The sequence below is a fragment of the Physella acuta genome, unplaced genomic scaffold (assembly GCF_028476545.2).
Source record: "Physella acuta isolate Inbredline_101_S28 unplaced genomic scaffold, ASM2847654v3 ptg000494l, whole genome shotgun sequence".
Classification (NCBI taxonomy): domain Eukaryota; kingdom Metazoa; phylum Mollusca; class Gastropoda; family Physidae; genus Physella; species Physella acuta.
In genome coordinates, this window is record NW_026732013.1 from 246,448 (window position 1) to 262,315 (window position 15,868).

The 15,868-nt window shown below is 43.3% G+C and overlaps 1 protein-coding gene across 2 annotated transcripts in view; it reads right to left on the minus strand.

Moving 5' to 3' along the window:
* Positions 1 to 15,868, minus strand: part of LOC131944505 (neuronal PAS domain-containing protein 3-like) — a 53,242-nt gene that overhangs the window by 25,026 nt on the left and 12,348 nt on the right. Inside the window, exon 1 of one of the 2 annotated variants that reach the window (XM_059305174.1) lies at positions 14,055 to 14,261. The exons of the other annotated variant lie outside the window; for it this stretch is intronic. Coding sequence (XP_059161157.1) covers positions 14,055 to 14,146 — 92 coding nt within the window. The 5' untranslated portion in view covers positions 14,147 to 14,261. Of the gene's footprint in view, positions 1 to 14,054; positions 14,262 to 15,868 lie in introns of those variants that run through there. 2 annotated transcript variants of the gene reach the window in all.

The following is a 15,868-nucleotide window of genomic DNA, read 5'->3' on the forward strand; positions in this document are numbered from 1 at the left end:
GTCTAAAGTTGGGATGGTACTCACAAGATGGGGGGCTGGTCTAAAGTTGGGATGGTACTCACAAGATGGGGGCTGGCCTATAGTTGGGATGGTACTCACAAGATGGGGGGGAGGGGATGGTCTAAAGTTGGGATGGTACTCACAAGATGGGGGACTGGTCTAAAGTTGGGATGGTACTCACAAGATGGGGGACTGGTCTAAAGTTGGTATGGTTACTACATAGGCTACATGTAGGCAAGGTGTCCGATTGCCTATTGACCAGAAGGTATTACCACATTGACCATTGACTAAAAGATGTGTCGGACATCCCATTGGCCAAAAGGGATGTGTGATGTCCTAATCACCGGAAGCTAAGCGTGTTTGTCCATTGCTCAAAGCTATTTCTAACGGGGTTAAGTGTACAAAAGTTTCCGATTTGTTCGCTTGGCTAGTTGCCTAAATTATGTAATTAATTTCTTAGAAATAATTACTAAAATTAAAATGTATATTTTAAACATCAGCTATAGGCCACCTACAAATTTATAAAAACAGGGCATATTTATGTAGCTTAAACTACATACAATTAGTTGAAGTTGATGTGTTTTATTAAAATTCGGGTTTTCTAATTGTCGGGCCACTGCTAGAGCTGATGCTAGAGCAGGTATTCTATAGACGGTGGTTCAAAAAACGTTATAACCTTACGTTGCCATATAAGTGGTTGTCGGTGAATACAGACTTACATGGTCGTATATAAAGTAAAGTTCTCTTTTCAAACCTCACGGTCTATAGGACTCAGGGACGGATTCGAACTCGAGACTTGCGGGTTACCGCTAGACCACTCCGTCCCACGGTCGTATATCTGGTTAGCTGATAATGTCACCCGCAGAAGGGTTGTTCCCGGATATACGGTTAACTTATGTATTTGTGATTGCGGGAGTTTGTGTGAGTTTGTGTGTGAGTGAGTGTGTGGGAGTGTGTGTGTATGGTGAGAGAGAGTGTGTCTGTGTGTCTATCTGTGTGTATCTGTTTGACAGAGTGTGTGTCTATGTGTATGTGTGTGAGTGAGTGTGTGTAAGTGTGTGTGTCTGTGTGTGTATCTGTGTGTGAGTTTGCCCCCGGCCAGTGTATTCAATGAACTCACCAGGACCACTAGTTAGTGAAGGGCGAGGGTAATTACGCCAGCCAAAGTGTGCCAACTAGACTTAATTTCATTTTCCTCCCAGCGGAGCCCGCGTGTGGGCCGGTGGTCTCAGCCCGCTGAACTCTGGTGGACCCAGAGGCCGGCACCTCAAGCGCCACTCCATCTGACTGCTTCATCTCAGCAGACATGTTCGGCTTCTGCTAGACCATGTTCTGTTGTCTCTGATGTTTTTGTATGGCGTACCGATTGGTCAATTGTAATCTACATTCTGCTAGACCATGTTTTGTTGTCTCTGATGTTTTTGTATGGCGTACCGATTGGTCAATTGTAATCTACATGGCCATAGTTCGGCGTTAGAGCTGTTAATATAGTTAGGACACTTCCTTACTTAAAATGTTTTGTATGATATACCGTTAAGTCATATTATTCTGGTTTTTCCAAATGTTTTTTTATGGTATACCGTTAAGTCTGTATTTTGTATGATTAACTAAGATCCGAAATATAGGGTTAAAATCTCCCTGTTAATTGATCGTAGTACTTTTCTGTTTCAAGCATTTTTTTTTAACTTTATACTTGAACAATTCTATCATAATGCTAAACAGTTCCACAACACTCCATAAACCAGGGGGCATAACTCTAAACTAGCTGCTCAAGTTTAAAGAACCGTACGTTATCAAACGATAACTATCTTTAGAGGGAGAGACGCCCTTTTCAGTTTGGTTAAACGACCGTTTTGTTGCCTTGATGGACCGTTTGTAATTGAATTGCTAACATTTTTATCCGTATCACCGCCTCTTTCCGGCTAACTCATCCGGCAAAGGGACGTTACATTTACATCAAAGTCACGGATTTAGAGTTAGCGCCCTTGCTTCATTAACCCTCGAAAGTTTATTTCCCCTCCCTGTTTATTACACAAAAATTAAAAAAATTGAAGCCAAACCCGCAGAGGGGGAAAACTGTTTGGTTTGTTGGCCAAATTTGGGGAGGGGAACCTGTGTTTGGTTTGTTGGCCAAATTTGGGGAGGGGAACCTGTGTTTGGTTTGTTGGCCAAATTTGGGGAGGGGAAACTGTGTTTGGTTTGTTGGCCAAATTTGGGGAGGTGAACCTGTGTTTGGTTTGTTGGCCAAATTTGGGGGAGGGGAACCTGTGTTTGGTTTGTTGGCCAAATTTGGGGAGGGGAACCTGTGTTTGGTTTGTTGGCCAAATTTGGGGAGGGGAACCTGTGTTTGGTTTGTTGGCCAAATTTGGGGAGGGGAACCTGTTTTTGGTTTGTTGGCCAAATTTGGGGAGGGGAACCTGTGTTTGTCCTGGCCATGTAGTTAGCTGTCCTGTCCATGTAGTTGGCTGTCCTGGCCATGTAGTTGGCTGTCCTGGCCATGTAGTTGACTGTCCTGTCCTGGCCATGTAGTTGGCTGTCCTGGCCATGTAGTTGACTGTCCTGGCCATGTAGTTGGCTGTCCTGGCCATGTAGTTAGCTGTCCTGGCCATGTAGTTAGCTGTCCTGTCCTTGCCATATAGTTGGCTGTCCTGTCCTGGCCATGTAGTTAGCTGTCCTGGCCATGTAGTTAGCTGTCCTGGCCATGTAGTTAGCTGGCCTGGCCATGTAGTTGACTGTCCTGTCCTGGCCATGTAGTTGGCTGTCCTGGCCATGTAGTTAGCTGTCCTGGCCATGTAGTTGACTGTCCTGGCCTGGCCATGTAGTTGACTGTCCTGTCCTGGCTATGTAGTTAGCTGTCCTGGCCATGTAGTTGGTTGTCCTGGCCATGTAGTTGACTGTCCTGTCCTGGCCATTTAGTTGGCTGTCCTGGCCATGTAGTTGGCTGTCCTGGCCATGTAGTTGGCTGTACTGGCCATGTAGTTAGCTGTCCTGGCCATGTAGTTAGCTGTCCTGGCCATGTAGTTAGCTGTCCTGGCCATGTAGTTAGCTGTCCTGGCCATGTAGTTGGCTGTCCTGGCCATGTAGTTGGCTGTACTGGCCATGTAGTTAGCTGTCCTGGCCATGTAGTTAGCTGTCCTGGCCATGTAGTTAGCTGTCCTGGCCATGTAGTTAGCTGTCCTGGCCATGTAGTTGGTTGTCCTGGCCATGTAGTTGACTGTCCTGTCCTGGCCATGTAGTTGGCTGTACTGGCCATGTAGTTAGCTGTCCTGGCCATGTAGTTAGCTGTCCTGGCCATGTAGTAAGCTGTCCTGGCCATGTAGTTAGCTGTCCTGGCCATGTAGTTAGCTGTCCTGGCCATGTAGTTAGCTGTCCTGGCCATGTAGTTAGCTGTCCTGGCCATGTAGTTGGTTGTCCTGGCCATGTAGTTAGCTGTCCTGGCCATGTAGTTAGCTGTTCTGGCCTGGCCATGTAGTTAGCTGTCCTGGCCATGTAGTTAGCTGTCCTGTCCTTGCCATGTAGTTGGCTGTCCTGGCCTGGTCATGTAGTTAGCTGTCCTGGCCATGTAGTTAGCTGTCCTGGCCATGATTAAACAATATGTGAAACTAAGCCTACGGCTCCCCTCCCCCAGTCGCTGTGATACATTTCTCTAATTAATGCAAATACGGCTCTGAGATTTATCATACCGCGCTAATCCACGCGTCAAAATGAGCGAGCTTCTAACTCGAGTTGTAAATCTACGGGCAGCAAGCCACGCCCCTGACGACCGCCGTGACAGATTTACCGTCTGCTGTTTGCTAGATACTCAGTGCCCGACGGTACACCAGGTCTTTTTAGTCAGTTGTTAAACCAGGTCTTTTGGTCAGTTGTTAAACCAGGTCTTTTAGGTCAGACGTTAAACCAGGTCTTTTGGGGCAGACGTTTAACCAGGTCATTTCAGTCAGATGTTAAACCTGTTCTTTTCAGTAACGTAAATTGTATATTTTTCTATTGTGTGGTCAACTTTTAAAACTAGAGTTGATACTAAAAACGTTATATACATAAATATATACACATAGTTATATATATATATATATATATATATATATATATATATATATATATATATATATATATATATATATATAATTTAAATGTTATGTATAGCTAGAATGTAACTATGATACATTTCTGCTGGAGTGTACAATTCTGAGTTTTCATATAGTGGGAGAACAAAAGAACGTTAAAAAAAATGTGTGTGACATTAATTTCATTGATTCAAATTGAATAAAAAGTTATTCCGACAGCGAAAAAGTTATTCTCACAGCGAAAAAGTTATTCTGACAGCGAAAAAGTTATTCTGAAAAAAGTTACATTTTTAACAATTTAAAGTTTACAATTTATCGCCAACACAAAGAAAATACCCTTAAGCTCGGCTGACCAAACCGAAACAAAACTTATTTAGCTGGCAGAGAAAAGGTGACATAGACTGACGACAATCTGAGTTAACCAAAATTTAGGCCAAAACTAATTAAAGATTGGCGGAAACCTACATCTATTTCACCAAAACACAATAACTTTGGCAGGAATGTTAAAAAAAAACCACGGCAGAAACTGGCAAAAGTTTGACTAATATAAGACAAAAGTTTGTCAAAAATAAGACAAAAGTTTGTCAAAAAGAAGACAAAAATTTGTCGCAAATACGACAAAAGTTTAACCAAAATAAGACAAAAGTTTAACCAAAATACGACAAAAGTTTGACCAAAATACGACAAAAGTTTGACCAAAATACGACAAAAGTTTGACCAAAATAAGACAACGCCTTAGGTGGTATTTTCTCAGTCTCAACTACCCCACCCTACTAAAACTGACTGTATCAATCGTACGAACTTGTCAGTCTGTCATCATACACCCCCCCCCCCACCCCCAGCATACATACATACATACATACAACAGTGTTGCCCTCTCTGGCCAGGTGTATGACGCTAACAAGCCCAACCCGTCCCATTCATCATCAACAAGATTATTCCCCCTTACCGGCCATTTCCCCAGCATCATCGCCCCTGCCCCCCCCCCCCCCCCCCCCCCTCAGCAGACGACCAGCTAATGTATTCGTAAGTTGGCGGGAAAAGAGCCGACGATTTACCAGTTGTCACTGAAAAATTGTTTCTAGAACATTTGAAATAAAACCTGAGGCAGAATGTAGATCTAGGTGTGTCGGGAGTGGGGGAGAGGGGGGGGGGGGGGTAATAATTTGTTCGTTAAAGCCGGCCATCATTTGCGGGCTATGTAAACTGGGTTTTAAGCCGCACTTTTTCCGCCTTGTGCCCATTTAGCAGGAAAATTATCATAATAATAATTTTAATATTATAAATTACATTTTTCAGACACTAGGCGAAAAATGGTGGCAAATTCTTGTTGTTAAGTGTGTGTTGGGGGGAGGGGGGGGGGGACTCATCAGCAGTAGCAGCAGTATGGCTTGTGTGCTAGGTCTTGGAGGCAGTAAGGTTTGACTGCCAGATCTTGAGAAGGACAGACAGACAGACAGACAGACAGACAGACAGACAGACAGACAGACAGACAGACAGACAGACAGACAGACAGACAGACAGACAGACAGACAGACAGACAGACAGACAGACAGACAGACAGACAGACAGACAGACAGACAGACAGACAGACAGACAGACAGACAGACAGACAGACAGACAGACAGACAGACAGACAGACAGACAGACAGACAGACAGACAGACAGACAGACAGACAGACAGACAGACAGACAGACAGACAGACAGACAGACAGACAGACAGACAGACAGACAGACAGACAGACAGACAGACAGACAGACAGACAGACAGACAGACAGACAGACAGACAGACAGACAGACAGACAGACAGACAGACAGACAGACAGACAGACAGACAGACAGACAGACAGACAGACAGACAGACAGACAGACAGACAGACAGACAGACAGACAGACAGACAGACAGACAGACAGACAGACAGACAGACAGACAGACAGACAGACAGACAGTAGACAGACAGACGACATATATACGTGTGCTACGACCCACTCACATTCCAGTTGGACATTAATTATGTATTTAAATGGACTTTAATTATGCATTTAAACAAACCTGTGTCACGTGACAAGGGTGGACAGTTTTCTGGCTTGAGCAGAAGTACAGCAAGTGTTTGTTTATAATAAGTACAGCAAGTGTTTGTTTATAATAAGTACAGCAAGTGTTTGTTTATAATAAGTACAGCAAGTGTTCGTTTATAATAAGTACAGCAAGTGTTTGTTTATAATAAGTACAGCAAGTGTTTGTTTATAATAAGTACAGCAAGTGTTTGTTTATAATAAGTACAGCAAGTGTTTGTTTATAATAAGTACAGCAAGTGTTCGTTTATAATAAGTACAGCAAGTGTTTGTTTATAATAAGTACAGCAAGTGTTTGTTTATAATAAGTACAGCAAGTGTTTGTTTATAATAAGTACAGCAAGTGTTTGTTTATAATAAGTACAGCAAGTGTTTGTTTATAATAATTGCACCAAGACGAGTACTGCCTTGTGTCTTGTGCACTATCTCCCAGCATACAAGTGTGTAGCATGGGTCGCTTTGCCACAAGAATATTCAATCGTCCGCCATTCAGTAACGCGAGTCACTGCCTGAGTTTTGTTAAGTCAAGCAACGGTTGACTGAAGTTCCAGATTCTTCTAGCAGCTGGCCGACATTTTGACAATCGTGACTAGTTTGGGATCTCATGTCATTCAAGTTTTTTTAAAAACCAAAAATTTTCCATTGATAAGAAAATGTTCTTGAATCTGGTGCTTTGTTACGTCATAACCTACCACGTCGAAATGGATTGTGTAACGATAGTATCTGTAATTCATTGAGAGCAAGTAATGAATGTAAGACTGACGAGGGAATATTGTCATTCATTGAGAGCAAGTAATGAATGTAAGACTGACGAGGGAATATTGTCATTCATTGAGAGCAAGTAGTGAATGTAAGACTGACGAGGGAATATTGTAATTCATTGAGAGCAAGTAATGAATGTAAGACTGACGAGGGAATATTGTAACTCATTGAGAGCAAGTAGTGAATGTAAGACTGACGAGGGAATATTGTAATTTATTGAGAGCAAGTAATGAATGTAAGACTGACGAGGGAATATTGTAATTTATTGAGAGCAAGTAATGAATGTAAGACTGACGAGGGAATATTGTAATTCATTGAGAGCAAGTAATGAATGTAAGACTAAAGAGGGAATATTGATCCAAGAATCTTTGACGGATATAAATACTGAAAGACCAAGGGATTTTCAAACTAGAACAAAATTTTAACGAACAGGGATAAGATTCTTTTGAATGAGTGGGGAGAAAAATTTTCCAATGTAATTTTGGAAGATTGAGGGGATAATGAGTTAGGTTAAGTCTCTTTCACAAAAAGTTGGGATAAGACTTATGACAATGAGCTATGAATTTTTTTTCAGGCAGTCTGAAAATGTGTTCCCAGAAAGCTACAATACCCCCACCAACACATGGTTATAAATATACCTTGAGTGCCATCCACATGTGACAACTATCATGCACGCTTACTAATTTAACGTGTGTAGCATTCATTTGTTTAGATGTATTATGTGACTTCTCTAATATCTTAGTTGGGGAGGGGGAGGGGGGCGCAACAAACATGACTTCATCATCACGTTGCTAATTTGGCCTAATGTGCACGTACAACATTGGGCCACATAAGCACATAACTTATGTGGCCACATAAGCACATAACTTATGTGGCCGTATTTGCACCTAAAACATTGAGCCACATAAGCACATAACTTATGTGGCCACATCAGCACATAACTTATGTGGCCGTATTTGCACGTACAACATTGGGCCACTTCAGCACATAACTTAAGTGGCCACATCATCTCGTAACATGTACGGCCACCTCAGCACCAAACAAACTCCCATCACCGCTAACTTAAGACAAAAGCACCGTTCATTGATAACGGAACTATTGACGAACCAATTCATGGCGACAAGAAACTCGAGAAGACAAGGGAAGACAACCGCTGTATGACACGATATTGTCCCTGATTACGGTTCGTGCATGGTCAGATGAGCCACACCAGTTCCTTCTCATGCCAGATAAGGGAACCAACTCATGACGTAGCTGATTGGTGTACCTTCTGCCACTCTTGGTTTTCCCACTGTGTCACTCAGGGCGAATGGTTTCATTAATGGACTCCGCCATCTTGTCGTAATGATAGGCAGATTTAGAGGATTGTTTCGTTCATTTGCGACCTATGTTCCATTTTATTTTTTATTTTTTTGACAAATGTTTTAGATTATTGGCGACAAATGTACAAGATAAGTGGGGATAAATTTACCAATGCAAAAGAGAGCTAGGTATACCCGTAGAAAATTTCTAATTTCAATAAATCTGCTACCTCATTAACACTCCTAAGCACGCGTGCTACCATCATTACTTACCCTAAACAACTCCTACCATCAGTACCATCCCTCAGCACATGTGCTACCATCAGTACCACCCCTCTCCACATGTGGTACCATCAGTACCACCCTTCAGCGCATGTGCTACCATCAGTACCACCCCTCTCCACATGTGGTACCATCAGTACCACCCTTCAGCGCATGTGCTACCATCAGTACCACCCCTCTCCACATGTGCTACCATCAGTACCACCCTTCAGCGCATGTGCTACCATCAGTACCACCCCTCTCCACATGTGCTACCATCAGTACCACCCCTCTCCACATGTGCTACCATCAGTACCACCCCTCCCCACATGTGCTACCATCAGTAACATCCCCTCTCCACATGTGCTACCATCAGTACCATCCCCTCATCACATGTGCTACCATCAATACCATCCCCTCCCACATGTGCTACCATCAGTACCATCCCCTCTCCACATGTGCTACCATCAGTACCATCCCCTCATCACATGTGCTACCATCAATACCATCCCCTCTCCACATGTGCTACCATCAGTACCATCCCCTCATCACATGTGCTACCATCAGTACCATCCCCTCATCACATGTGCTACCATCAGTACCATCCCCTCATCACATGTGCTACCGTGTGTTAACTTTCTCAGCTTTGACCTGTACTTTAGTAGATAACCGTTTTGCACTCAAGGAAAACTTTATCTGGCAACTGGGTCAAGAAAATAAGTTGTCGTCTGCTACTTACCACGGTCATGATACTGGGGGGGGGGGGGGGGGGTCACACTATACAGGGACAAGGGCTGGTGGAAGATCTCCCTGTGGTAACAGGTAGCTGGCGCCCCACACCTAGCTGGCGCCCCACACCTAGCTGGCGCCCCACACCTAGCTGGCGCCCCACACCTAGCTGGCGCCCCACACCTAGCTGGCTCCCCCACACCTAGCTGGCGCCCCACACCTAGCTGGCGCCCCACACCTAGCTGGCGCCCCACACCTAGCTGGCGCCCCACACCTAGCTGGCGCCCCACACCTAGCTGGCGCCCCACACCTAACTGGCGCCCCACACCTAGCTGGCGCCCCACACCTAGCTGGCTCCCCCACACCTAGCTGGCGCCCTCACACGTAGCTAGCCCACCACACATAGATTCCCCTACGTAACTGAACCCCCAAACGTAGGTGACCAAGTACGTGGCCATACCATGTGACGGCACGTTTTTTACGATATCATAATGAATTACTTAAGTTAAATCACTTTTTTTAAAGAAGGCATGAAAGTGTAGTTTAAATCTTTAATTAATCAAATAAACAAATAATTTAAATTAACATAGATGACCTCACCAGCTTTTAGCATTGAAGTAAAAAAAATATTGTACCAGCCAATCAAGTTGGCTTTATGTAATGTTTACATGTTATGACCTTACGACCTTTAAAAATACGTGACAGAGAAAAAAAACCTTCACCCACCTCCACCCCCCCCCCCCCCCCCCCACTTTAAGAAGGTAACCTCAACGAGCCCACCAAACACCTCTAAAGTTGATAAACCGTCAGACCACGTGACAACCTGACCACGTGACCGTGTTATCAGACGTCCTCCATACCCACCCCTGCCCTCAGCGAGACACGTACGGCGAACGTGATAGTCAGCGATGTGCACTAATGAGGCGTTACGTAATTTCAGCCTACTTCTTGGACCGGCGGGTCACACCCCCCCCCTTCTCCACCATGCGCCCCCACCCCCTCCAACCAGTATCATCACGACAAGCGCTATATTGAGACACCTCGTCTAGATGTGGGGGTTTAACGGCTGAGGTTTCAGTCATCTGGTTTAACGTATCAAGTTTGTCTCCTTATTAAAGTCCGATGTTTTAGTCATTTGGTTTAACGGCTGATATTTCAGTCATCTGGTTTAACGGCTGATATTTCAGTCATCTGGTTTAACGGCTGATATTTCAGTCATCTGGTTTAACATTTGATATTTCAGTCAATTGGTTTCATTCATCTATTTTAACGGTTGATATTTCAGTCATCTGGTTTAACGTATCAAGTTTGTCTCCTTATTAAAGTCCGATATTTCAGTCACTTTCAGCAACTATGTCAGAGAAATTAGAGAAGTTGAGCATCGCTTTGATGTCTCATGTCATCGGCCTATGTCATAGTCGGGTGCCAGGCTTCATCTACTGCTCGTGTGGATCTAATCATCTAGCCCTTGTTGGGGTACTGGATCGGCAACAGACGTTGATACACATTAGGCGCGGAACAATGGACTAAGTATAACAAAAACTATAAATAATAAATACATTGTTCCTCTTCATATATTGTAATTGTTTTTATCTCCCAGAGAAAATAATTTCATCCATCAAGATCTCGAACTTAACACGAAAGGGAATTATGTTGGTGCTTGTCATTTTAAGAGTAAACACATTGAACAGCAAGCAGATTCTAAACTGTGTTTATTTCGTTTGTCCGGTACTGACCTCGTTTACACGTCAGGGGTTAAGGGTCACCTGAGGTCGTGTCCATCGGAAACTTTAAGGCTATCCGTGAACTATTGTACCAGTACATGTGTCAAGATTGGTGAATGATTGTACCAGTACATGTGTCAATATTAAGATTGGTGAGTAATTGTGGTACCAAATGTTTGGCCCAGGAAAGCAATCTGTCATGACAGTTGAATGATTGTGCTGGTAACTGTGTCAAGAAAACGATGTCGAGATTGGCGATTGATTGTAGGTGTGTCAAGAAAACTAGCACTATGTTAAGATTGGTGAATGATTGTAGGTGTCGAGGAGACTATCACTGTCGAGATTGGTGAATGATTGTAGGAGTTGTTAAGAAAACGATTACTATGTTAAGATTGGTGAATGATTGTAGCGGTGTCAAGAAAACTATCATTATGTCATGATTGGTGAATGATTGTAGGTGTGTAGAGGTAACTATAACTTTACCATACGCCAATCCAGTGTGCTGATACCCAGGTTATATGTAGGTCAACCGAAGATTACAAGTGACTTAAGTCATATGACCTCACGTAACAGACATACCCTGACCTACTGCAGCACGTCGTGACCTTGTGGTAGCGAACACGTCCTGTCATGACCTAACGATGTCACGTACTGTCCTTGTGGCAGGGAATACGTCATTACATGAGCTAAGGTCCCAGGGAAATGTACTGTCCTATTGGCAGGGAATACGTCATTACATGAGCTAAGATCCCAGGGAAATGTACTGTCCTTGTGGCAGGGAATACGTCATTACATGAGCTAAGATCCCAGGGAAATGTAATGACCTTGTAGCAGGGAATACGTCATTACATGAGCTAAGATCCCAGGGAAATGAACTGACCTTGAAAACAAGATAAACTCCAGTGACGATGGGACTGAAGAGCTCCTTGAAAAATGAACTTTTCCAAATCTCAAATCACTTTATCGTGGGTAGTGTCCGATGGTCTTGTCAAGTAGTCAGTCTGTGACTATTGGCAGTCTGTCACTATCGGCAGTCTATAACTATCGGCAGTCTATAACTATCGGCAGTCTATAACTATTGGCAGTCTATAACTATCGGCAGTCTATAACTATCGGCAGTCTATAACTATTGGCAGTCTATAATTATCGGCAGTCTATAACTATCGGCAGTCTATGACTATTGGCAGTCTATAACTATCGGCAGTCTATAACTATCGGCAGTCTATAACTATCGGCAGTCTATAACTATCGGCAGTCGGTGCCTATCGGCAATCTATAACTATTCGCAGTCTATAACTATCGGCAGTCGGCGACTAATAGCAGTCGGTGCCTATTGGCAGTCGGTGCCTATTTGCAGTCCGTGAGTCTCAACTTTCAGGAAACAACAGCCCTTAAAACCTGAGTAGGTCAATGGCCGACCCACAGTTCCTCTGTCATTTGTTTAGTAATCAGATACTTAACTCAGTTTAATTAAATGACGCATAACAATAAAATAATTAAATCGATTAGTATTTTTTGTTCGTCTGACGAATCGATTTTGGGTTTTTGAAAAAGGAGTATGTGACAAACTATGCTACGGAATACATGTATTCTCCATCTAAGATATTATGTAAGAAAAAAGTGTAAAGAACAAAAGTGTAAGATACTAACATGTATGATACTAATGTGTATGATACTAACGTGTATGATTCTAACGTGTATACTAACGTGTATGATACTTATGTGTATGATACTTATGTGTATGATACTTATGTGTATGATACTTATGTGTATGATACTAATGTGTATGATACTAACATGTATGATACTAACGTGTATGATACTAATGTGTATGATACTAACGTGTATGATACTAACGTGTATGATACTAACGTGTATGATACTTATGTGTATGATACTTATGTGTATGATACTAACGTGTATGATACTAACGTGTATGATACTAACGTGTATGATACTAAAGTGTATGATACTAACGTGTATGATTCTAACGTGTATGATACTAATGTGTATGATACTTATGTGTATGATATGTATGTGTATGATACTTATGTGTATGATACTAATGTGTATGCTACTAACGTGTATGATACTAATGTGTATGATACTTATGTGTATGATACTAACGTGTATGATACTAACGTGTATGATACTAAAGTGTATGATTCTAACGTGTATGATACTAATGTGTATGATACTTATGTGTATGATACTAATGTGTATGATACTAACGTGTATGATACTAACGTGTCAGGATTTAACATCAACACAATGACATCATATCCTACGTATTGCCACGTGATGTATTAACACTAAGCCATGTGATGTATTAACACTAAGCCAATGTGATGCACAAGACCGGACTTTTGAAACGTGTCATCAAATTAGCTCTCATTAACACCTGCATTGATAAACATTCCCCTACCTTTTGTAAACATCACCCCCCCCCCTCCCCCCCTGATGACGATAGCCTGACACAATGGATTAGTTTACTGGAGACAAAAGATTAGAATAATTGTATAACTTAGTATAAGGGAGAAGTGGGGAAGTTTATGATGGGAGTTTGAGCCTTACTAGTGACTAGCTGATCACATGACCACATGACCAGAAGCTATTTATAGAGTTGTGAGATTACACATCAATGTGCTTATACCTTTACTATGTAACTACATATTAGCTGACCAGTTGATCGCATGATCAAAGTCAATAAATGTAAACACTCTCTGATCAAATTCTCAATCGATCATATGTCCATGACGGCATGACACTAATTAACCCACCCACTCACCCACACAGGCCAATACACTCACCCACACAGACCAACACACATACACACTGACCAGCGCACATACACACACACTGATCAGCACATACACACACTGACCAACAAACACACACACACACACTGAACAAACATACTCACCCACACAGACCAACACACTCACATACACAGACCAACACACACATACCAACTAACACACACACACACACACTGACCAACAAACACACACACTGACTAGAACACACACACATACCAACTAACACACACACACACTGACCAACAAACACACACACTGTCTAGAACACACACATAGACCAACATACACACTGACCAACACACACACACACACTCACCCAGGCTTGCAGTCGCGTGTCATGGCCGACTCAAGGATCTGGAAAGCCTCTAAAATGGAAAGAATTTTCCTCTTGGTGATCATCACTCTCATTTGTCAGCAGGTCGCGAGTTGGTGAGCTCAAATCTTTTCAACGACCAACTTAGTCGTGAGCTCAAATCTTGTCAACGACCAACTTAGTCGTGAACTCAATTTTTGTACCGCCAACAAGATGGTCAGTTCAATTATATTTTTCTAGCTACCAGAAACCTTGACCTAAATCAGAATGTCAAAACTTCCAGAAATTCTCCACCTTCAGCCCTGGTCAGTTAATCCTTCCGTATTAGAACTCCTTAATCCTGCAGTAAGAAAGTCGTTAATCCACAGTGCAGAGCGACGCAACACACTAGACAGTGCTAAGTAAGCCAAGTTCGGACCAAAAGTAAACATTCGACTCGGTTTTGTTTTTCAGCTCTCAAGGCCGAGCCGTGTGTACGATAAGAAATTATCCGATAGCACTTTAGGAATATCTGCATCTCGCGGCTCACATCACACACTACACCAACAGTTCTCTTGGAGGTCCGCCTTCAAAAGGTGTCGCGATGCTCTGAAGGTCTGACGTGATTAAACCACACGACTGTACCTATCAGCGGACACCTTGGCCGGGTCTCAATGTGGGGTCGACGCTCGGAGCGGAAGTAGGGGGGTGGTGGTGTATGTGGAGGGGGGGTTGATTTGGCACTAGAACGTTGATATCAATGTCACGTCGAGCCAGTCATGCGTGCACTTTTGGCGAGCACGTACTGAAGTGTGACTTCCCTGTTGGTCTCGCTAGGTGGGGGACCTAGTGACACACATGTGGGATATGGCACCAGTAGGACTGGAACTTTCTCTACACATGGCACTATCTGACAGATAGATTTATTTATCTGTCCCCCTACAAATGGCAGTATCTGGCCGATAGATCTACGTATCTATTCTACCCGTAAGATCTGTTGTTTAGACCAGGTTATGCTGACGACCATATGAATGTCAGCAAGTGTTGATGCTCCGTACAGCGGTATGGTGACAGGCGTTGGTGTCTAGATCATCCCCAACATTGACGTGGGACCACCTCAGTTCCCGTAGGCTTTAGTGCAAAGATACTGCCGTCTGCAAAAGATACTGCTCTACTTTCTCGACTAACCTACTTTCATGACTGACCTACTTTCTGGTCTGACCTACTGTTCAACCATGTTTTTTAACACCATTTTAAGGTTGACGTCCACTATTCTGTCAGTATGACATCTGCTACGCTGCCAGAATAATTTCACTGCTTGAGCCACGTGACTGACATACCACGTGATGCAATATTTACCCCTCTCACCGGAATGTAAACAACGACGGCAGCGGTCATGCGTGACCAATTCTAGAGACGTGCCATTTCTCTGTGACTGAGTTGTTCAGTCTTTGTCAGACATTGTATACTGGCTCTATGTCGGCTCTATAGCGGCTCTATACATGGCTATATACCGGCCATATATCGGCTCTATACATGGCTATATACCGGCCCTATATTTGGCTCTATACATGGCTATATACCGGCACCATACCGGCTCTATACCGGCTCTACACCGGCTCTATACCGGCTCTATACTGGCTCTGTACCGGCTCTGTACCGGCTCTATACATGGCTATATACCGGCTATATACCGGCACCATACCGGCTCTATACCGCCTCAATGCCGGCACTTAACAACATTATTACGACATGTTGAATATACCGGCCGTATACCTGCTTCATAACGGTAACACATCAGCCCAGTACGGCGCCATCAATGACAAATTGGGTAACTG